This window comes from Varroa jacobsoni, unplaced genomic scaffold, assembly GCF_002532875.2.
Source record: "Varroa jacobsoni isolate VJ856 unplaced genomic scaffold, vjacob_1.0 scaffold_119, whole genome shotgun sequence".
Lineage (NCBI taxonomy): Eukaryota > Metazoa > Arthropoda > Arachnida > Mesostigmata > Varroidae > Varroa > Varroa jacobsoni.
Window position 1 is genome coordinate 84,868 of NW_019213021.1, and position 24,652 is coordinate 109,519.

Sequence of the window (24,652 nt, forward strand, 5' to 3'; positions counted from 1 at the left end):
CAGGTATTTTATAAAGTAGTACCTACTTTACGGCGTTTTCGTAAGCTATGCTTTTTAGTACGTATGGGCTAAGGCATTTATTCATGACTGGAACACACGGAGTTTCTATTTCAAGAGTTCACAATGGGAAGCCGAGTGCGGGGTTCACCTAACGCTTTTTCAGGATCTCTGAAAAGCTATCCACTGAACTACAATTTTTCTGTGTAATTCCCCGAGAATACCGCTTCTTGTATTAGTCCGGATTGCTCTAGGCAGGAGAGTTATCGGAAATCTATTCTTCCACATCCGTTTGGGCTTCTTTTTTGACAATATCTTTTGCAGCTCTTCTTTCTTATAATATTCGAGAAGAATGGAGTTCGTGATCCATTTTGTTTCCGTTCTGATCATAGATTCGACTACGCCTTTGACCGGCGCCCACAGTGGCCTTTCTTCTGCCAGCTTCAATTTTGTATTTGGTCGGCTCAGCATTTGAAATCCTTGTGTCCCACCCCGTGTTTCCCCTGAACCACAAGAACGCATATATCCACATGGGCCTTGCTTATTGTAAGCATATACCTTTGAAATTGGTTGTGACCAATAATTGCATGAGGTATTATGCCAGCTTTTTGTATGATCTAAATTATTAAGTATTTAGATATGAGTTCAAAAAGAGAGCAAACATGGGGCCATCTTTTGGCTCTTCCCGTGTCTACTGTTCCTGGCATTTCTAGAAAATAACGGTCTGTACCGTCGTGTTACCTTCGATAACAGAGTACCAGATTGCAGTTTGCGTTCTGTTTCTTGTTAACTAAATTCCGTAAGTTTATGTATTAAAACTGTCATACATAGTCGACCGAATCTCTGAGACATGGTCCTAGTTGTACTACGGTTATCTCTGCCGCCTTATTTCTAGGCGTATTGAGCTTTTACGTCTGGTACTTGCGTTAGACAATACCGGAAGGCTCTCTCAGCCGTCAATACGACATATGTCGTTACTTGGTTTCTTACGTAAACCAATTCTCGTGTACTAAGTTTTTTTAGACATATGATCACTGCACCATCCTGAACGCTGCCGATGTGCACCTGGGTGTACCGATAAAAGCTCAAATTGGTTTTAACAAAGATATAAGTAACCGAATCTAAAAAGATCTTACTTAATAAACAGCATTTTTAGCCATATTTTGTATCTTTATTTATGTCCGTTTTTGCAAATCAGTTGTTTTATTAGAGCATTTGCATTATTTTCCACTGCGGGCCTGTAATCTAAACAAAAAGTCTAACAAATATAAATGAAGCCTTAAAGAAGCTTCGCTGGCGTTATGAACTTAAATTGAGACTGTCTAGCATCCATAGCCTCACTCGCGCGGCTGCAAAACGTACGTGCGCTTTAGCAGATTTTATGCGACGCACGAAAACGGTGCCACAGTTAGTCTTATCGGCCGTGCTTTAATAATAGAGATCACTGATTTCTGATCGTATTATGCTTGTTACGTCCCTACCACTTTTTGGCATAAGGATTATTTACATTGTGAACTATAGTATGAGCTGCTTGTGTGAATGTTTGTCAAAAGCATAGTAACTAGTTTGTAAGCTGCAACAAATATTTACGAAAACAGGTATTATAACATAATTTATCGGCATTATAGTAAGCATTTCTACAAACCTATTAGTTTGATCGTTTTATTTATGGAGACGGTAATCGAAAATACTATCTTCTATTGTTCGACTATAGTATCGTATGGTGCGGTTTTTTGTCGATGTTGTCTTAGTTATCAAGCGTGCGAAATCCATAGCTTAAGAATGAGCGAGTGTTTACTCGAGTTTAGTGCGACAACGTTACGAGCTATGTCTACAGTAAACAATCTTCCACTTAAAAATCAGTTAAATTAGGTACTAGGCTAGAGTTAAAAACTGTGATGACATCTTTTTGTAATTATTTTTGTTGTCTTCAGATACGTATTTACAGAAAAAATGTGATCACCTAAGTGATCAAGTATTGCTTTTATTTAGGTTATTGCCTAAGAAAATCAGTCTTCCTGCGGAGCAACATCGTATCCTCGTTGCCTATTTGCCACCTTAACTTTCTCAAAGTTTGAAGGGCGTGATTACCCATGGCATAGTGCTTGATTTGTAAGTGATGAATAATTGTGAAGGCCACGTGTTTAGAGTAGGATCATACCTTGAGATTTCTAGCCCGCATTTCTTGGTTTTCACGCTATATGCAAAAATGCAGATCGCAGATATTGAAAAAAGAAACTGTGCTACTTAATGCTGTTATTTTTTTGCACGGAATTATCATTTGTATATCATCTGTTGTCAATGACGTTTTTTGGCCGCTTTGGCACTTGTAATGAATGGTACTGTACTAAACACAATTTTAATCGAGCTTGTCCTCAAACACTGGGTATTATATCTGGTTATCAGTTCTGTAGCATGGAACATATTCAGTATGGGATATGAAAATTCTTATTCCTGTATAGCTATATAAGCTAGTGATTACAGGATCAGGAATGATTCGTACAAACACCATAAGTCGCAAAAGCCCGAGAATCCGAAGGACATTAAGAAGTTGTAAGTCGCTAGTTTATTCTTACCTATATAGCACAACAAATTCAGACAAAAATAAAACACTAAAGTGTATAAATAATAGGTATATGAAGCTCAAAAACCGGTCCCTAGCAAGAGTGGTGAGCCGGCATGTATTCAAAAAAACTTTTTTCTTTGTACGCTTTACCACGTTTAACCGGTCCTTGTTTCTCTGAATTTATGAGCAATTTTTCTTGAATAAAAACAAAATGTACACTTTCCCTCAAGGAGGGAACAGTCCGCTAGTTTTATTTTTTGTTTTAACTTGTCGGCCCGTCATCACCTTGACACTACTCTCCTATATCATCATTATCATGACACCTCCCATGTGATTTTTGTGCAGACTGTTTATATACTTACTGTAGCTGTTGCTGCTGTAGCATGTCGTACAAAAAATGCGCGGGAAATCTAGGTTTCAGACTTTTACCCGCCCGTACTACCTCAAGATCATTATTTTATTATTAAACAAAAAGCATTCACTTGTCTGCAGTCAGATATCATCCCTCATCCACCCCTTGTCAGGGCCGCTGACTTACAAATATCACCGCCCATCGATACAGCACTGCGAGACCTTCTAAAAGCTTCTTGTATTACATTTGTAGACGTTTTCTTGTTCTAGTAGTTGGTGGTAATAAGGTTTTTGTTAGTTATGCATTATTTGTCATCATTCTCCTGGTGTTCCTCGTACTCGGCATTCATTTTTGTTTGTATATTTTTATAATATATGTACATAGTGTTTTTTAATCGCCTTTGTGATTAGTGCGACCAGGCTAGATTGGTGTCAATTCTTTTGACAACCGCTCCTTTTGCAGCCGCGATAAGCCGGCTGTCGTCGATTATAATGAACCGTCAAGAACAAAGGAGACATAGGCCCCCGATGTTGTTGCTATTATCGTTGCTGTGTGGTTGTTCGGCAAACGCTCCCTTAAAATCTCGTAACTACGTCAGACTGCCAGAGCGGAACGAATCATAATTGATCGAACCAGCAGCAACAAAGTTTTGTGATTATTAATTCTCCCTAAGCCATGGCAAACGCTCTTTTTTTATATCTTGTCGCATTGGATGCCCTCCCATCAACTCCTTTACCTATTTACAATGCGAATGTGCTCGATGAGCGAATAGAGGTAAGAGGTGAAAGACGTACAACCAGGTAAAAATCATATTGATTTATAACAATCCTTGATAGACTGCACCGCTCAGTCCTAAATATCCGATTTAATCCTCATCATTTAAGTCATTCACGTTTTTGAATGTTATGCAATTTTTGAATGTTATTGAAAACATCAGATTATTCCTTAGCTTTACATTTCACCAAATCCTGCGCAGATTATCAACGTGATCACCCATTAACCACCAAATCCACGAAAAGCACATACCTGACGGCTTATACCACCGTAACCGTAATCAATTTTAACTAATTTCATTAGGTAATTTAGATACTTGCACAGATTCGTAGTAACTTATTCTGAGTTAAGAGCTGCAGCCATAACAAGCAAGCTCTACCATATGGTATTCGTAATTATAGTCTACCGTAGGCTATTTAATATTAATAGTAAGCATGTGTCGTTAGTCCTTTTATTTCGTCTATTGAGTTATGCAAAGAGAATTTTCCGTCTAACGGCGATCGCGTGTTTTACTGCATAAATAAAAGGCTGCTAACTCAAGTGAGGTAACTGCTCACCACGATATTACATATCCATATCATGAGATAAACTATGATGACGAATGTTATGCAATAAAGCATGCTTTCATTTTCGCTAAAGCTTTGTATGTGTAACATACTTGTGAGCAGTTACCTCGCTTGAGTTAGCAGCTTTCTATTTATGAGGTAGAACACGTCGCCACCGCTAGACGGAAAATTCTCCCCGCAAAACACAATAGGCGAAATAGAAGGACGAACGGCAAATGCTAACTACTACTATTTATATTTACTAGCCTACGGTAGACTATAATTACGAATGCTATGCAATAAAGCTTGCTTGCATTTTTACCAAAGCTTAACCTGAATCTGTTCAGGCGCCTAAATCAACTAATAAAGGCATTAGTCAATAAATGGTTATTGATACGGTTACGTTGGTATAAGCCGTCATGTATTTTTCGGGGATCTGGTGGTTGGGGGGGGGGGGGGGGGGGAGTAACCACGTTAATAATTGGAGAAGGATATACCATCTGCTAAAATGTAAAGGTGACGAATAAGCTCAGCATTAACTAGATCATGCTTTTCGAAAAAGCAAACCCTGCATAACATTCAAGAACGTGAGTGAATGGCGGGGGACTTCAATGGGGAAGGTGGAATCGTATATTTAAAACTGAAAGATACAGTCTATCTATATATAGTCTATCTATATCTATCTATCTATCTATATATATATATATATCTATCGATTGATTGAAATTGAGATGTATTCATGATCTACTGATTTCTTTCCTTCAGTGATTAATCCGATTAAAAATGTTGCAGCATTTTACTATTGATGTATCATTCACCTTCTTATAGCTTAAATTCTCTGTAATTTCGTACTACATACATGTATATAGTTACCACTTACACGTTGAAATTTACCTGCTTATAGGTCTCTTATCTCTGATCTCTATTCGCTCACTGACCCCATTCGCATTGCAAATATGTGGAGGAGCTGATAGATGAGCATTCAATGCGACAGATATAAGAAAGGAGTAAGCGTTTTGAAGCGAAGCGCAATAAATTTAGCACTTCGTGAATCTTGGGGCCGACGGATAATTGCGTCAACTAGGTTGAGGTGTATAAGTGGATGAGACCCAATGTTAAGCGGGCTATAAAATCTGGTTCAGTGTTGGGTGGGTCCAACTTGCCCGTCATGCCCGCTGCCACTTTGTCCTCGGCCTCCCATTCCACTGCGGGGCGGCCTCCTGTCCCCACCGGTACTGTACTCTCGGCGACCACCACTTCCACCACCGTTAGTCATCGGCGGCCTTCCACTGACAGATGCCCCACCTGGACCACGAGAGCCCTTTGCTCCTGCACGAGGTTTTTTCTGCTCCACGTTAAGCACAGCCGGAGGCTTGCCTGGAAGTGTAAGTAGTTGCGTCTTGGGACCCTCGCGCAGCAACTTCCGAACAGGTTCGGCGGAATCGAACAAAACAAAACCGAAATTGGGCAGTGAGCCTTTTCCACCTGTGACTCCTCCAGATGAGCTATTCTTTGAATTCTGAAGCCGGAATCCAATGACGTTGCCGAATTGTTTGAATAAATCCTGTAGATCCTGTTCCGTAGCTGTTGTTGGAATATTTCCTACAAAGAGCTGTTGATTATCCGGCACGTTATAAATGTTCTTGGTATCATTACCTCCAGGAACTGCTGACGTCGGAACCGGTGTACTGTCTTCACGGGGTGACGCTGAACCAACGTCCTTTTTCACAGGACCTACTCCGCCCATACCGTTTGTACGCGGTCCCCCAGGACCGCCTTGGCGATTATGTTGAGGCCTTTGTGGCATGCCGCCTGACACAGCACCAGATTGGGGAGAGGATCCCCCAAATGTATTACTAGGTTGATTGGTGCTGGTATTATTGGCAGGGGGCCCAAAAGTAGCTTGTTGATGCTGACCAGTTATAACAGGTGTAGGATCGGCGGCAGGCTGTTTCGTAAACAAAGAAATAACAGCAACAATACTACAACTTGTTAATTCGATAGATACTAACTGAATGCTGCGTTGAATAATAATCACGAAACAATGGGTATAATACTGTAGGTCCTAAGTTGACATAAGCAAACCAAAGCGTATTAGCTATTACTTTAAATTTCACAACTTATAACTTAGTACAATTACAAGTTCATCTCATTCAGCACCGACCTGTCCAATGCTTAATTACGAACCTTGACTTGCACCATCTGACTCCAACTACGGGGTGCCGTGCTTACGGGAGGAGTGGACACGGAAACGGCGGCTGGCAACGCATCAGGTGACGTTGCTACTGCAGCAGCAGTAGAATTCTCTGACATATTTCCTGTTCCGGATGCTGTTGTAGATGACTGAGAGCTCTGCGCGCTGGTGGCTGCTGTCTGTGGTTGTTGTTTTGCTGGCGCAACCTGCTGCTGTCCCTGACCAGTCGTACCTTCCCATTGGTTATTGTTAATATTGTTATTGTTGCTGCTGGTAACAGATTCCTCACGCGATTCGTCCTTACGCGCTCCCTGGTCGGGCGGTGACTGACTGTGATAAATTTTCTCTGTTTGTGGAGCACTTACACTAGACATCGAGGTTTCAGGTGTGCCATTTACAGGCGAAGGGTGACCGTGATGTCCATGATCGCCCCCGCCATTGGCCAAAGTACCTCCATGATGATGCTGACTGCCTGACGCGGAAGATGCTGTTGCTTCATTCGCATTCAGCTCGTCTTCATCCGCAATATCCTCCGTATAGATTTCGTCCTGGTAGCGAAAGATGTCGTTCCGTACGTAGTATTTGCGAGCCGACAGGGGTACAAGAACGAAGGTCTGCAAGAAACGACGCATCGGACTACCCTGCAATAGGTACAATATTAAGCAAAATAAATAGTTGAGTTCACTACTGCCTAAACGCTCTCCAACAAATCAATGAAGTTACAGCTGTAAAAACATTCGCTTCATGCTGAATAACATTGTCTAATCAGGATACCTTATTTAATACGAATTCTGATGGTTTAATTAATGAGCACATCACAAATCCAATATTTTACGTGATCACTTTTACTACTACGTAAACTGTTCGATAATTACAGATTATGTGATAGTTGTAAAGTAACCCGTGTCGCGAAGTAAAAGCTGCTTAATATTCATCACACCTAGAGTTAGGCGACCCCGCGTGGAAAAGATGTATTTGTCGATGTTAAAACTGATCACATCCTTAACCTAAGGATCTGTTCATAGCACTAAAATATGCTCAACACATCACAAAGTCGTACCCGATTGGAAAGCTCGCCTGCGACTTGGACCACTACCGACTTATTCGTTGATTCCTGGGCGTCTACGTAAGCTATTTTAGCATAGCAATCGTGGAAATTAAGTGCTAGAATGGTGCGATGGATTTCCTGCTGACCACGAACACCCGTCGCTGCACCTGGACCACAGGACGAGTCGAGGCCTCCATGAATGAAATCGCTGTCGTCATTGTAGAACCTGAGTCAGCATATAGCAAGTAAGTTAGACGATAAGCGATCTGCTATAATGCTATAGGGGGCTTCATTCTGTTTGTGTAACCTTTTAGTTTTTCAACGATGGTCAAAACTGCCTGTTATTCCAGCATCATGTGTGTACAACCTTCACATCGGTAATTTGAAAGCACTGTCAACTCCCAACAATATTCACAAAAAAACAGACGTACCCACCATCCAGCCAACCTACCAACGGCTTTTTAGATTCACGGTACGCCTATCAATAAGATTGCTATTGTATAAATACTATTAGAGACCGCTGGCGCGGATCATTTCAGATCTGTCGAGCTACCATCAGTACTTAACTAAAGCTTCACCATTCACAGGGATCACGAAAATCCTAATTACACAAACATTTTTGCACGTGTTTTTTCATTGAATTCAAGGATAACCGACCCAATGGCCACCAACCTGTGAAGATGTACTGGAGATTCGTGTAGAATAGTGTAGTACTGCCGCACAAACTCACGAGCTACGCGCGTGGCGTTTGGGGCCCCCTCTAATGTTCCACCTCCAGTCTGGTTTCCCTGGCCCTGTTGTTGTGTTTGCCCTTGTCCAGATTGTTGTTGCTGTTGCTGCGGGGTGGTACTCATTGTGGCCGTGGGCGTCGCTGGTTGTTGCGCCACCACGCTGCCTCCGTCCATCACCATTACGGTTATAAGCACGACAATCAGCTGCCAAGGGGTACTTCGGATACTTCGGGACTGGACTCGATCAGACACAGATGGACCTTTAAGCAGAGAAAATATGAGAAAAAATATACTTGAGTCATCAAATCCATAATAGACACCCACTAATTTTAAATAATCACGAGTGTGCATGACATGTCACATTACATTAGTAGAGCATAAACTTAGTTCAATGCAACTTGTCAAAAGAATTTTAGGCGACACTTTAATTTCAACACTTATTATGATCAAATTTCCGTCAAAATTTAAGAATATTTTATGAAAGTAAAAATTGACTGGGTTTGAATACGTTTACTAGATTTGAATAAAGCTTAGAGCACTCCTAACTTTTCCTAACAGGAAACCTTTTTTGATTATTGCCTTTAATTCCAATTTGTCGTGTACCAATAACCAAATTATTTTAGATGTTATAGATATTATAGATTTGGCCATTGTTGTTAGAAAGATTGAAAAGCCCTTCCTTAGTTAACACAATTTTGTTCAGATTAATTTTGTTTTTGGTTCACCATTTTTTATACTTTTAGGCTTAGTAACTTTTGAACTACCTGGGCTAGATCGATAATTTTTAATGTGTTAAAAGATTGTTTGCACATCCACAGCTCTGACGACTTTGAGCAGCCGTATACCTACCATTTGCGCTCCTATATTTTATTTCCCTATCTATGACTTCTCGAAGTAAACCGATATTGGGATGATTGCCCCATTTAGGGCATTGAGATCCTTATTGTCACACGGCCTTACATCAAGATAATAAGCCAACGTTGGGCATTCATTGTTTAGTCCAGGAAGTAATTTAGCACAGCTATGGAGCCTGGCGTTGTCAAATATGTACTTTCAATTGCCTTTCTAACGATGAAGGAAGACTCTCTTAGCGTTACATAGTTCACGAGTTAAGTCTCACGATGAAGGAAGACTCTCTTAGCGTTACATAGTTCACGAGTTAAGTCTCAAAGTTTGCTTGTAACAGTTCACTACAAAAACTTCAAATCCATCTTTAGAATTAAAAAAACTTACAGCATGAAATAAATCAAAACTCCAAGATAAAACTCATACTAATTACTATTCTAGAGACCAATTAGAGAAACTCTAGAATAGTAATTAGTATGAGTTTTGATTTGTTATTTCGTAAGTTATGAGTCATTTACATATTTAGTTATAATATCATTATCATTACAAGTTTTCTTAATTCTAAAGAATTTTAATTTAATTTAATTTAAATAAAATTTTGTTGCTATACATATATATACAGAAACAAAATTTTATGACTTTGTTCTTTTAACAAAATTCATTGTTTATGCTCTATGAATCATACGGCCATGTTTTTGTTAGCTATTTTCAAACAAAATCGGTATCTTAATCAAGATACCAAGTCGGCTTGGATGGCTTACCTTTGGTACATCTCTAGTTTTTTTTTTTAATTTTAATAACTGTCATTGTTCTAGCCGTGTTTTAATGACCTTTTTGTTGACTTTTCACTTGTTTCTTACTTACGGTTTTTATTCTAAAAACCGTAGTAGGAAACATGGCTTCTCAGAATTGTCGCGCTTAGCCGAAAACCCGAAAAAAATCTCAGTAAGACGGTGACATAGATTTATAAAGGTTCTCTAGTACTTGATGATTAGGAAAACGTCAAACTGAAACAAAAAAGCAGTTACCAAAAATGGCGACATTTTTTCCGCTAGTTTAATGTTCACCATACACTTGTTTTCGATGCCATTGAAAGTTATCATATTATATATATATATATTACTGCACCGATATTAAATATTGGCGTTATAACTTCGGTTCACTTTAAACGTATCATCCCAGTGCGAAATTTTCCAATGCGGCCACAAAAGACCTTGATATCGAAATAAGGATCCCCTAACCAATTAAATCACGATATTCAAAACGACCTCTATTACTGTAATGGAAAATTGTATAACGCATGGCCCTCCATATTCAATTGGTAGCTGAAGCTTAACGTGGAGGAAGAAATGAGTCACAGTGAAATTCGAAATCCATGGCTACCTTCAAATTATCACTATGTGGTCCTATCATGTATACTTGCAATTAATAAGCGTCTTGCGGTAAACGAAGAAGAAATGAGGAAGATAAAATAAAACGCTAGCTTTTAGTAGTGACTGATGGATAAGGATTGAATGATAAACAATACTTCGTTTCTAAAAATAGTTTCGGTAATCGGTAAACAACGCCTTTCTAAAAGCAACTGAATGTAACCTACGTTCGCTTTCATTAAGAGGAAAAACGTACCTGGGCTAATACTGGGTCCAACCACAAACAACACTGATCATTGCAAACTGACATAACAGGTTAAAAACAAACCCATTACAATTATCTTCATCAAACGCAGTAAATTTTTATAGAACGCGACAAATTTTTTTTCAAGGATTAAACCTGCCATGGTCCTCATAAAACTATGGCGCTACTGGAATGTAGCTAATTGTTTTAGTCATCTGTGTTCTTTATTTAAACAATCTTATGCACAAGGACTTCGCTATGAAAATAACAGCCATAATGTCCTTGTAATGGGAACCTTATTACACAACTTCGTAGAAGCAGTCGATTCTAATAGAAGCTTCTTTAGAATAAACCTAAACAAAAATACTCATAATCAACCGAACTGCAAAGCTGCCAGTGGCGTTTTTAAAATTCTCTAACACGATATTATGGCATAGGCGGAGTAGAGTAAAGGCGCGTGGTGCAGAATCCGCATGTTGCCATGCAGGGAACAATCACATAAGCCAAATATTTCCCGACGGCGATTCAGACTTAGTGGGACTATAGACTCAGCGCTAGTATTTAAGTAGCTAATCTGAGACTAATGAAAGTTTGGCGAAATGTGCAGCTTGTTCAGTAGTAATATCCAACAATACCGATGAATATCAGATAGCAGCGCACACCCCGTACTCTCCACTGCGTGGCTGCCGCAGATTGGAGTGGTTGAACATTATTATACCATCCGATCCATTCCGCTGGATATCGATGGGTAATAAAACATGGAGCACATATTCACTTATTAATGGGTATCGACCCACATGTAAATCAAACGATCCTACTAGTGCATTAGCAACTCTCGGGGGTTCTCGCAGGCCTCGGTAACCGGCGTGCAGCCCGTACCTCAAAAATAATTGGCAGCACTGTCACTTATACTGTTGTTAGGCCTATGGAACTACACACTTAACCCCCTGCGCACTGCTATAAATTTAACAGATTATAAAAAAAACGCTGCCCATTTTGGCTCACGACCACATTAAGGTGCTCATATTCTAAAAGATGTAAAGGTACGGTGCTTTTATGTATAAAATACCTGAAAAATTCGTAAAAAGCTTGCAACTCACGCTTAGCCGGTGTGAATGTGGATTGCTCCGTCGTTGATGATGGTTTATGCTGTCCGCCTGTGTGAAGCCGTCACAGGTAGTCACCGCAGCACGAAGCGGCGCAACCACTAACCAACGACCGGCGAGGAGCTACCCGCAACAGCGCCCTCTGTAATTTAAAATCAGCGCGCTCAGCTTTAAAAAAGCTTCTACTTTTTGCAACCTTCAGACAATGGTTATAGCCAACAAATGCGTTCCGTGCAAAATTATCCACGTTTCTATCTCGATTTGTATTGACTATCTGAATCCCGTTTTAGTTTCTACAAAATTCACACCAAAAATATTCACATTAGGAAATATGGTTATGGTATTTGAAAGTAAATTGTGATGGAGTACGACATTTTCGACTAGAATGATTCACGATAAAATATATAAGGCCACATTTTTGCATCAAAGGCCGTCCGTCTCCTTTTTATTTAATTCTCAATAAATTAAATGGTAATAGTATGTACATGACGGTTCCGTGTCCTACCCCGTGTTCCCAACTGAACAACTTGCTTAAACTTCCCAACTTACGCTTTGTTGTGATTTCGGCACTACTGAAGAGCTTGTTTGCTTCAACTAAATTGATAAATAACATTGACTGATCTTAGTTTTACTCTGTGAAAGCACTGATATTTTTTTCTGTTGTATTTTTATGCTTTCCGCAGGATAAAATATAAAAAAGCGTTTTTCTGAACCGAAATTAGATTTAAAGTGAGTTTGATGATCATAATAACTTAGCATATTGAGCAGGTGCTCAATGTGACTGGGTGTGGGATGTGGGCGGTTTGGCCCTTTTAAATGTGCCTACGTCCCCCCTATTATGTATGACCCCCGGATGACACGGGCAAACGAAGGTCCGTTCTATTTCATGTTTATTGTGGGGGTCGTTGAAGACTGTATTACAGGATTGTATTGCCTACGGTTTTTATATTGTACCTATATACTTTACAATGAGACTACAACTGAGCAGTAAGAATGTTTTTTTAGGTTATATAAAATTTGGGTCACCTACTGTAGAAAACTATGCTACATGTCGCGTTTTCTAATCGAATTGTTAGCTTACCTGTTAATAACCTGATTTTGCAGACATAATACCTAGAACGGTACTGCATACTTGCGTTGTGTTCTTAGTGAACTTCCGCACCGATCCGATATCGAGCGTTAGTTAAGCATTTCTAGTAAAGAAACTTCGTTTGTTCACCATAACGGTAGTTTCAATGTCTCCGAAGACGGTACGGCAGCGAAAACCTTATTTACGCATTTGATATCCCGAAACGTTAAGATAGGGCCTAATGTTATGCTAAGCTGGATTATAGCTAGGTACAGTGAGGAATAATGAGGGACTTGAAAGGAAAGTATTATTCGTATGTCCGCCGCTGTTAAGTAACGAGATATGCAGATCTTCATCGAGTGAAGTACACTGTATCGATTTTACAAACGTACGCATATGGATACTTTTGTTTTTACCTTCTATTCTTATTTTTCCTGCAACTATTCGTTACGGCCGACGTATACTTCTAAGAAGTTATTTTCTGAATGTTGCACCAGTTTAATTGACGCTATGGAATGATGTCAACTGAATGGAACAGATTAGCTCAGAATGTCGCAAATGACAGGTTATACCTAGCTGAATTTTCGCTGGCAAATATGGTCATAACTTTGTACTAGCCGCCAATAATTACCGCTGTAATTACGACTGATATCTTTTAGCTTATGGAAAACCATTTTTGTTAACCTGTTTGTTCTTCTCGTCGATATGTGAACTTCACGCGTCATTTGAATAGAGTGACAAGTTAGTTACGGAAAGTTTAAAGTATGAAGAATTACTATCTAAGGCACATGAAAGACATATCTAGAATGTTGAAAATAGGTCCCAGAAGTAATCTATAAAGAACTACAAAACAAAAAAAAATGAGAAAAGGGTTCTATAAAATGCAAAACCCTATCGTGGAGAAGACCTTTCGTGGCGTGCAACTAAAGCTCTTTGGTTCATTTGATATGAGCGAGTAAGACTTGTATATACTGTAGCTTATCTAACCATTTTTTATAATCAGACTAAGTATATTTAAATATACTATATATAAAAAAAGTATTTACACCCTTTGAACTACAACTGTTCTGCTTTGGATAGGGTCGTCACTTTCCGACAAATACCAACGTTACCCATATCGTGCATATAGGCAGTTCTCCTCCGGCTGGTGATAAACAGCTTATTCGCACAGATTATAGTGAAATTCATGGGCATCATGACGAACTGCAAACTATTCACTCTTCTTTAACGTCCTTCCTTCCTTCCTTCCTTCCTTCTGTCGTTATTCTTTTACTTGCAAACTAGACAGTAACGCTTTTATTCTCCTATTCAGTGATCTGTCGACGATAGGCTGGCATTTTTGATGCGGCGAATCTCTGCCGTAGAGCTTCCACAAGCCGCAAAAAGTCGCGTAGCAAGATGAGTTAGTTCTTGGCCGGAGCGGGGAACACGAGAACATACCGTAAATAGGATAGTTTCATACAATCGAGGGAATTCAGATAACGTTGACAGTCAATTTCTTCCACATAAGGGATATTCTGAACAAAGCAGTTTTAGCCATATAATGATTAAAGACTACACACGTAAGCTTCGAGAACAGCTTGGACGGCTTTTTAACTATTTTGCTTTTATTACCACTAGCTTGGCTTATAACTATGCAAAAAAAAGATGCCCATTGCACGCCAATGTTACTCCCAGTTATACCAGGGTGTAACGTACCTAAGCATTGTATCTTCTAACCGTGAGTTAACCTGGTCACAGATATTTGATTTTTCTTTAAAATATTCACTGAACTATGAGTTGTCCGTACGCTATCGAAATGCTTTTTGAAACTATTGTTAGGATAAAAAATAGGAAAAACCTCCGCAAAGATATCAGATTTGTTACCATATAAGATACCACCTACTTGGAATGGTTTGTGCTTCGTCATGTAGATTGCTGATCACCAGTGAGAAAAAATTGCGTCCACGATGACTTACAAGATGTTTTAGATCAACTCGAGTACTTATGCCGTAACTCTCAGCCGAGCAAGTTATGCTGAATGCTGATCAAAAGTCGATGAGAATGGCGTAGAGATTTTGGCCCTTCAAAAGCTGAGAGTATGCAGAATATGTTTGCAGTTTGAATCCATATTCCTTATTAGGTACGACATGAACGATCTTTAGATACTAATGCAGTTGATCTACTAGGAGCAGCAAGAAAAGTCAGCAACCGTTTTTCCGGTTCCGTGGCAACGTGAATATATCCTTGAGTTTCTTTGCTTTTGAAGTTGACTGACAACGGCGTCTTCCGCTACGTAACTGGAGCTCCGAGTTTTATCCTATCGGAGCCTTATAACGTGTGAAAACATTTCGGATATCTCAAAGTTACTTAGATGCAGCCATGGTTGTCAAAGCTTATTCTCCGAAACATCTTCAAAAAAAAGCAAATTGAATTTCTTCCATTGTAATTTTGCAACCTTTATGCGTCATTATGTACCAACTGCGAGACGCATATGCATGTATTAGAGCGATTGTCTAAGCTTTTTTATACGACGTTGAAGGATTTTAAAGAGGTCGCCAACTTAGTACTCAGTTGGACTCACAAAGCGCAATATGTCTAAGACGTCGACTTGTGTATTAGAATCTGGTGAAAAATGTTACTAGAAATTAAAATTCGAGGTATATAGTAGCAATGTTCAAAAACTATCTGGAACATGGTCATAGGCCCAAATAATGTCATACCTCTCGTTGGCTACTGGACCTCATCACGAAGAAGAGTCACAAAGGGAGACCATAGAACCGCAATTTCATATGACGCAGTTGCGCGGTCTGAATCCTTTACTGTGTAAGCAACTATAATTCTGTTCTGTCTTATACGTAAACCTTAAAAGAAATCTTATTTTAACATCACCTGACTTAACTTGCGAGCCTATTTTACAACGTACATGAGTTCCAATTGAACAAAAGTTTGGGGACCCTTTGCGCAAAGCGCAACGTAACGTTGTGCACTTCTTGGTACGACATTTGCTTGACTAGTGATAAGTGAGTGCAACGGAACTAGTAGACTTTATATATGCCCAGCTCAGACACTAATATACTAGGAAAAATGCACAGTTTGTTTTCTCATCATAGTGGCACCCCATATGCATACTGCAATGTGAATCTTGTGTATCTATATGTATAACAAAGTCGAAAACAAATATTTTACTTTCAAGTTATGCCGATAGTACGATTGCAGCTCCTATATAGACGTTGACGTTAAAATTGGAAAAGCTTTCTTTATTAGAAAGTGACTGTAGTTTTACTTGGATTTTATCATACTTGTGGGTTGGGCAGATGGATATAACAGAGGTTATACTTGTAGATCATTAAAGTTCTCTGATATTCGTTTCCGTGATAGCGCAGTAGTTCCTGCTTGTATTGCTAGTATTTTCCTGCTTTATTAGAGGTATTAAATCACGTGGTGGTCCAGGTTTGAATGCGAAAGTAGGTACACCATGTCGTGTTGGTATTAAGCCTTATCAGGTAATGCGGCTGAATATCGAACGTACAAGAGAAAAAACAAAAGTTCTTGATAAGTTTTGGGTACCAAACACTCGGAAGATACTTCTGAAAATGAAAATGCATCTTCCTGATTTCCTGATTTTTCCTTAGTGTATTCGTTTGAATTTGTAGGACCTTCTCAGCCTTAATTCCTTTATTAGAAAGACCATTATCACAGTCCTTAAACGGATTAAAAAAAAAAAAGAGGTCTGTGCTTTACCTGCATTGTACTTATCAGGAAGGCTTTAACGCTAATTTTCGAAAGGGAGTAGGACCAGGGGTGGATAACTTTAAAGAAACAATATATTTCAGAAGTGATACGACAAAATATTGCTTCACTCAATGCAATGTTATATGCTTAAGTTATTATTAATTGAGTTAGAAAAACTTGACAAAATTGCAAAAAGCGATTGATTCAATGCACTATCAACAGTATTTTATTAAATTTTTCTTTACTATTTATGAAAAAGACTATGTAGTCAATAAATAAACCAGGGAAAGACTAGCGCAGCTAAGGTTATTTTCAATACATGGTATTAATAAGAATGCTCCAGGTTTGAAAACGGCAATGTTTGACACGGTTGAGCTAGAGAAAAATGTTGTACTAAGTCTTGATTCATGAAGCGATCGAGCAATAGTGGAACAATATGCAAATGTAGCACGATTGTTTTATCGGTTCTAAAATCCTAACCGTTATAAGGAACCTATTGTATATATATATATATATATATATTCAGTCAGACTGTTATATATATATATAACAGTCTTACCGAACAAACAGCCAAAAATTGCAATGAAAAAACCGTTGCGCAAAATCAATATTTTGGTGTACATATGAACCTTTTGCTATCTAGGAGACAATGTCAACTTTTCTTATTTCAGTTTTAGTAGCTATGATGAGGAGTACAAGGTACTTGAAATACGGGGGAATCAGTTGGTTGTGGGACTCTTGCTGACATCGAGGTTTGCTGAGTAGATATACGTTCTTTCAATTGCTCAAACGACGGTGTCAAATTATGATTTCCCTGTAAAGCGAACGCAAATCAAGAAAGGAATAATTAATGTGAACAACGATTTACCTAGTTTTCGATTATCAGGTTTCCTTACTTTTATCACCTGATTTTTTTCTTTATTCCCCTAACCACTTCGGTATATCAAGGCTCGTATACTATGTTACGGGAAAATCTGTAGCCTCGACAGACGGGAATACTGACACCAGATACCCGAAATAAATTCCACTAGAAAAATAAAATTTATTTTCTAGACCTTTGTTGCCACGCTGCTGATAAGTCGCTTCATTTTTAAGTAAAATTAAGACAGTTTATTCAACACAACTCAATAACATTGTTAGTATATTACTCATGATAATTTTACAAAGGGCAATAAATCCATGATCTTGCCTTGGCATGCTTTTCATAGTTTAAATATACCTATATTACTAAAAAATTAGTGATAAAACGAGTAAAAATTTTTTAGCCGAGTTTCAGTCATTAAGTTGTGCAGTAGAATAAACGTTTTATATTCATATGTATATGACTATGAATCATACTCGAATGAATTTAAAGATCTGAATTCGCTAATGGATAATTTTTCTGCAATGGAGGCAAGGCTGGTCGATCAAGACTATATTAATCTCTTGTACTTTTTGACAGAATAAGAGAATTCACGTAGGCTATTCTACGGTCATTACTTGGAGACGATCATACTCGTTTAACATTAGAACACATATATAGCACCTCTTTTGTGACATAAATATGTATAGTATATTTTCTCCTATTCTTCAAGGAAATACAATGCATAGAAAATGCACACTTTACCTCTCAACTAAGTGATTCAAAAACACGCCTAAATAATTTGAAAGGCTTTATATTTAATGAACGGTGATTTCCTAGCAAAAACGCTACGTAAGTTAAATTTTTGGAGAGAAAGAGATAATGTTTTTGGAGGACACACGGACGGCGTTGCGGGGGGTAGGCGTCGGCCTTTATATATGCTAAAATATTTATACGTCCCGGGTAGCTATAACATGGATCTCTTTTTCAAGGACTCATAAAAATTTTTCTCGGATTGAATTTGTTGATATTGTAAGCCGTTACATTCTGATTGGCATCTGTTGGTGCCAGCTTTTAGGCCTTGCTAATAAGATCTCAAAGACAAAAGAAATCACATTTGCAAAAATTGGTGAGGAAGGTAAGTAATATGCCATTATGGGAGAGTACAATTGTCGATTGACATACATATATAGATTTACTGGTCTTCTAAGGCTTTGGTAATTCATTCCTCCTTCAATCAACGTCAAGCCCTCAGATTCTAAATTATTCCTTGATCACATAAGAACGAACTGGTGGTTGGTATTGGTTGTCGTGACGTGATTGCCAATGATTTTCTAGTTATGTTAATATTTTTGGTACCGCTAAGCGGCGTCGATGGGAATGACTTGAGATTTAGATTTAGTCTATAATCAATAAAGGTTCTATCTAGAGTTATTAATATTTTTGGATTCAGTTTCTCGTATATAGCGTCTGTATACAGTGACGTTGTCGAAACTAAAAATACCAATTATGATAGAAAAGAAGAAGTGCGCTAAAAAAATTTGACCGCTTTTTTCAGAATATGACGAGTAGATTCGGGTTAATTCCGCTAACAGTAGGAAAGTAACAAGCGATTATTATAGTGACCTATTTAACCTTAACTGTTTAAGAAAACGTTTGCGATGATTAGAACAAAACCCCGTTGCAATCTATGCTCTTTCCGAGTGTTGCGACTAAGAAAACTCAAGTTTGAACAACTGCCCCATTCGGTCAGAGCTATGTGAGTGGCTGTTCCTTACTTAAACATCATAAAGGGTTTCAACTATGTTGATATATGACTTTAAGTACCAAACTGCATGCAGTCATTGAGGGGATTCTGCTGAATATGAATGAACATTACCAGTTCACATCGGCATTTGTTTTTCGTCAGAGTTCGGTTACTTGCCAAGTTACCTAGTATCACTCTGTGGTTCTAGTCTCATTTGCATTTACTATAAACACTCTTCCGGGCCTCACTAACTTTTTGGATTTACGTTCCACAAAATAACTGTTCATGAGCAATGAAACGTCCTAATACAATATACGAGGACGTGCGCAAACGGAAAATTAGTGGGAATCGCTATCTGTGATACACGCTGCTTTGTTTAGATTGACTACTTTTTACAGACTACTTTACTACAGTTCTACTTTTTAGCCGCATCACGTGTACTTGCTGACGTTCAACCCTATTTCCGGTCTAAAGCATTTAATCGGTGGCGATGAGGTTGTTTTCGGAATCGAGTTCAAATTGCAGATCCAAGGGGCGGATTTATATTATTAGAGACGTTAATACGCTGGAAGTCGTCTCCGAAAACGTATCCTAGTACGATATACCGCATACCACTTATTTGACCAAACGTCTGTTTTCGTCATTTTCCTCCCTTTGTTCAGGTCACTTATAAAATGCTTCAATCCGATAAATCAAGTCAAATGCGGTCTTATGCTTGCAGAGATGTTAATTAGTTATATTATTATTGCTAGTGGTTGTATCATGGATTTTGCAGTTCCTTACCGTACACATTGTTTGAAGGGCCTTCATGAGCATGTCCAGCCTGCTGGCAGCCAGCTTATGAAACGAGTGCCATACGAGCCGAAGCAGATGCCTGCATAAAATTTTAAATTTTTTAAAAACATGATTATAATATATGGCCTATGGAAAATATAGCACCGTTGCGCCTTAATTTAAGGAATTTGTATAATAACTTATAGGAATGCATCCACGTAAAAAAAGCGATTTGGATGTTCGTTTTCAGAGCTAATTTTACTACATGGCTTCTTCATGAGTCCAAAAACACCGAACCTTCCTCACAAACCCACACATTTGGCTGTCTATGACTTTAAAAAGTTTATGGCCTTTAAATATATAGTCATAAATAGTCATAGAGTTAAGCTTCTGAGACCGTTGGCGAGATTACACATTGATGTTTTCCAGGGGGCGGAAACGATTTTTAACTAATTATACTTTTCTTAGGATGTGTTGCAAAAAATATTTTTGAAAACGCAAAGCTGCTAGTCTTGATGCGATATCTATCTTGCTGTCTGGGAAAATGGCCATTAGGGCCTGAATCAAAAGAACTAGTTGTCCCGCTATGGTAGAGAACTTCATTAGAAATTATTAATAGCGTTTTAAGGAATAATTTTTTAAATTATTTTAGACCTTAAAGAAAATACTTAACATTACTGATTTTGTGCTAGTTGCAACAATGCACAATAGGTATTTTTCTAAGATCCCTTTAACTAGTCTTTTATTTTATATATAATTCATGACTTGTTTCATTCGCAAAATAAAAGGAGAATACGTTTGTTCACAAGGTATCTAAAGTACAGTTTCTCCAATGTTTTTTTTTTTAGAAATGGACATAGTTTATTCTCATAATAAAATACCGAAAGGATAAAATAACAATAGTGTGTTTTATAAAATATCCTGTGGAAAATTTAGGCATGCGCACCAACGTAGTCTCAATGTCAAGACCAAATATTACGATACCACTCTCTTGGGCCTGTATGTCACATAATTAATGAGATTTAATTGTTTTTGCTCGTGACCTTTCGCTCTTTCAAATGCTTTCGGCTAGCGGCCAAAAGGTGATACCACCCTGAAATGACATTTAAGGGCTTAAAACAAATATATATTGTAAAAAATGTATGTCTACAAAGAATATAATATTTTTCAATTCATAGCTCTTAAACTTGAAAATTATATTGTTAAAATGTCAATAATTAAAACATTAAGTTATTTCTAAAATATATATAGAAGCGGATTAGTAAGTAATCTATAAAGCTGTAACAAGTGTGGAAGGGTGACCTGTAGCTATTATATATAATGTAGAAGTTGTTATAACACCATGACTCCACGCTGCTAAGTTCTTTTAGTTATAGCTCTTAATAATGTTACAATGACAATAAAGTAAATTAATTTTTTTTCATAATCTAGTAAATTGTGGGTTTTACCGAAAAAAGTGTGAAAACGTATGAATTTGTAGTACACACAATGTTTGTATCAGTGTGTGATGCTAACCTGCATCGGCAATATTTTATTTATTTTTTTTGCCCACCACTTACGCCCAGAGAATAATATGTTTTGCTAAGTCTGAGAAATTCCCACTACACTTCCGAGAATATTTTAACAAGGTTTTGAGTGTTCCAGTATTTCAAAATGTCTAAGGAAATCTAATGGATCATATAAAAAATCATGATAATGTCATCGGTTGAAGTGTAAATAATGTCTAAAAAATGATATAATCGAACATTTATTATTTTTCGCAATAACGAGGGCTTAAAAGTACAAAAACGTCTATGATACGGATTATTACGCTTCCTTAATTAAGCGCAAGTTGAGCTAGCGAACTTGCTTGTAGCAAAAGTTTCACGATTAATACACTTTAAAAGGTTTGATTTATTACCCCGTAAAAGCTCAGGCGAGGAATTTTTATTCAAAGCAAACAATTCATATTCTATATTCGAAGCAAAAGTTATCTAAAAGAAAATACTTTTAGAACCAAGTAAAAATACTTGTTCGAAGAATTTTATCATCCTAATAAAATAACATCATTTGTTACGGTGCATACGGAGATATATCTTAGAAACACAAACTGTTTGTGGCACTACCGTTTTATGCCATCCCTTTACTAAGTATAATAAATAAAATACGTCGTACTAAAAAAGACAACAAAATGAACAGAAATTCCATGAGCTAACGAGTGTACGATGACAATACATTATTCGCATCATCGGGTTCTTAGATTATAAGCTGATATAAATAAAGTCTTCTAGCGTTCGCCAAACATAATTGTTGTCGATCAAGCAAATTAGACAATTGAATAACTTCAAATAATGTAGAATTTGAGAAACCAACAACAAAGAAAGTGGAAACAAAAAGTTTCTTACATCGGGAAAAGTCTAAAAAGGTACACCAAGGCTTATTAATAGAATAGCCAAGGAGACATAAACGCTATACAACCACAGTGAAAATTGTTCGAATCATAAAGGTTTGCTACGTTTAGCAAGTGTGATAAAACTAGATAAAAAGGTTAATATAAATTCGAGGAATTGAAGAAAGACAAGATTCAAAGATGATAAGGAACTCAAAACGCGCGAAAGTAGCGCAGAGATGCTGCATTAGATGATGAGACATTACGCTCGCATCACGTTTCTAGCTCGATTACCTAAATCACTGTGCTGATCAAAAGATCGTTGTAACTCCATCAATGTGGTGGGAAAAATCTTCCCGGAACTCTGCCGCCCTGGATGTAAATGAGACCGTCAGCAAAACCGGAAGAGAAAGACGACCAACGCGCTGTGCGCATTTGTTGGTATTGCTAAAGTGCAAATGGCGTCGCAGTGGGTTCCGCAGTGTATACCAGATTGCTTAACGGGCCGTTGGGCTACAACAACCTAGAGGAAAACTATAGCCTATGCAACGACTAAATGGGTAAATCAAACGCTGCCTAACAATAATTCCGTGAAGGTTTTACTTTCTATCGTAGCGTGCTAGCCTGCAACATATGTTCGCCCTAGGCTTAGATCATAAGGTCATTGGTCTGTTTGGCGGGTCATGGGTTTCTAGCTCTGCTTGAAAGAGATCTAGGTACAAAACCACGATGCCTCTCTGCAGTTTTCCGTGATGGACAGCCAATCGTATAAGCGTGGTAGATCGAAGTCCCATGGCTTAAGCGTTTGCAGCAACACTTTCTTCTAGTAGACAAAACCGATATTGATGAGCATGGGAGACCTTAATTCATTAAGATTTTCAAAGTCTCCCTAATGTGTGAGTGAATCTTGTGAAATGTGAAGGGGCTATTTAACAGCGAACGCACTATACCTACATTTGCGATCTTGTCAAAATATTTACAGAGAATTTTTCTCGACGAAGTGCTTTATCACTGTTCGGATCCAATACTTTCAAAAAACTTTGGGAAACGACAAGACCGTTTCTCGAGACACTACTGCCTTTAACTACATGGCACCAAAAACGCGGAATTTCGTTGACTTTCGGAAATTTGCTCGATCTTACCAGATTGCTGGATTATCCGATTTGTTTTTAAAAAAGCCAGTGGCCCCCTATCGTTTTTGCAACAAGCATAAGTGGGCATTGCGCCTAACGTTCTGTCGGACAGCGCGCTTTTACATATCTCTACAGCACATAAGAACATCGAACGACTGGCGGAAGATTTACCTTTGAAGAATTCGAAGGACCAAGTTGATGTGACATAGCAAATAAAAGGAGTTATAGCTCTCCTACTTACGAATCGACTCTTGCAGAACCCAAAGCCGTTAATGTGGCTTCTTGAGCGACTACTCTCTGAGCTTACTCAATAACGTATTCGACGAAAATCTTAGGAATTGCTCAGGAACAGAACCATGTGACCGCAAATGACGCAGTCGGTGAGTTCCAACCTTTCCAGAAATTACTGAGTGACCCGTGAATAAAATTTAAACCCATTGCTCTTCTCTGTACAGTTTGACTGTTTGCCTTCGTATACACAAATAGAGTATTTTCTCAATTGTGATTTCGTATCCTATAGCGACTTTCATTATTATTATTATAGACCTTGGCATCTTAAAACCAACTCTCTTGGCCTCGAGAAATTCTCAGGCTTGAGATAATTATAGGAAAGACTGAAGCAGAAAAGTTTTGAAGAGGTTGGCATATGAAAGACACTTAGCTCCTTCTGACTCAGTGGTAGCGCAATGGAGCCCAGCAACCTTTTTGCGTCAAAAGTAATCCACCCGACAGGACATTTTTTTGGTATGCATATTCTGATTTTTTAGCACGCTTGACCTTTACGGGACGTAAAACACACAGATTAAGTATAGTGTCAAAAACTCCCCCCTAGCAGATCTAGCCCGGGCGGATCTTCCAGGACATATATGGCGCTTCTTCAACAGGCCTATAAAACAGTATGATAATCATATGCCATACTAACAACAGCATACAATGACTGAAGATGCAAAGGTGCTAAAATTTGGTACGATTTGAAAAAAAACTGACGTCTATTAAGACAGCACCGATCCAACCCTGAGTTCGTTCCACATCGAGAATATGTGGACCCAACTGTATCATTCTAAATAATTCTGACATAAGAATATTTGATTACAAAGCAATTCGAGTGTCTTGCTCGTGCAAAGTTAGCTTTTCATAAACGTATTTTGGGTGCCAGAACTCTAAAGAACCGGTATGCTCATGCGCTGGATGAAAATTTTCGTAGAGAAATTTACGACAGGATTCAATGAAATA

At 38.3% G+C, this 24,652-nt stretch overlaps 2 protein-coding genes across 6 annotated transcripts in view; both read right to left on the reverse strand.

Annotated features, from left to right (window-relative positions):
• Positions 1-2,777: 2,777 nt before the first annotated feature.
• LOC111266690 (ras GTPase-activating protein-binding protein 1) lies at positions 2,778-10,698 on the reverse strand. The gene is made up of 5 exons (XM_086970984.1): positions 10,680-10,698; positions 8,149-8,467; positions 7,489-7,702; positions 6,422-7,069; positions 2,778-6,182 (listed from the first exon to the last, which is right to left on the reverse strand). The coding sequence occupies exons 2-5, from the start codon at positions 8,385-8,387 to the stop codon at positions 5,373-5,375; spliced, it is 1,911 nt and encodes a 636-aa protein (XP_086827110.1). The 5' UTR covers positions 8,388-8,467; positions 10,680-10,698; the 3' UTR covers positions 2,778-5,372.
• Positions 10,699-16,759: 6,061 nt separating this feature from the next.
• NELF-B (negative elongation factor B) overlaps positions 16,760-24,652 on the reverse strand; it is a 42,933-nt gene continuing 35,040 nt past the window's right edge. For all 5 annotated transcript variants that reach the window (XM_022844278.2, XM_022844270.2, XM_022844243.2 and 2 more), the window contains 2 exons: positions 19,928-20,018; positions 16,760-17,370 (listed from right to left, as the gene is read on the reverse strand). In XM_022844278.2, coding sequence (XP_022700013.1) covers positions 17,230-17,370; positions 19,928-20,018 — 232 coding nt within the window. In that variant the 3' untranslated portion in view covers positions 16,760-17,229. The remainder of the gene's footprint in view (positions 17,371-19,927; positions 20,019-24,652) is intronic.

Excerpts from the sequence above, each read along its gene's own strand:
- LOC111266690 (XM_086970984.1), bottom strand. The coding sequence starts at position 8,387 with ATGGTGATGGACGGAGGCAGCGTGGTGGCGCAACAACCAGCGACGCCC. Across the intron at positions 7,703-8,148 it reads TCTCCAGTACATCTTCACAG|GTTCTACAATGACGACAGCG; the intron begins GTTGGTGGCCAT and ends ATGCTGACTCAG. Across the intron at positions 6,183-6,421 it reads GTCAGATGGTGCAAGTCAAG|CCTGCCGCCGATCCTACACC; the intron begins GTTCGTAATTAA and ends TTTACGAAACAG.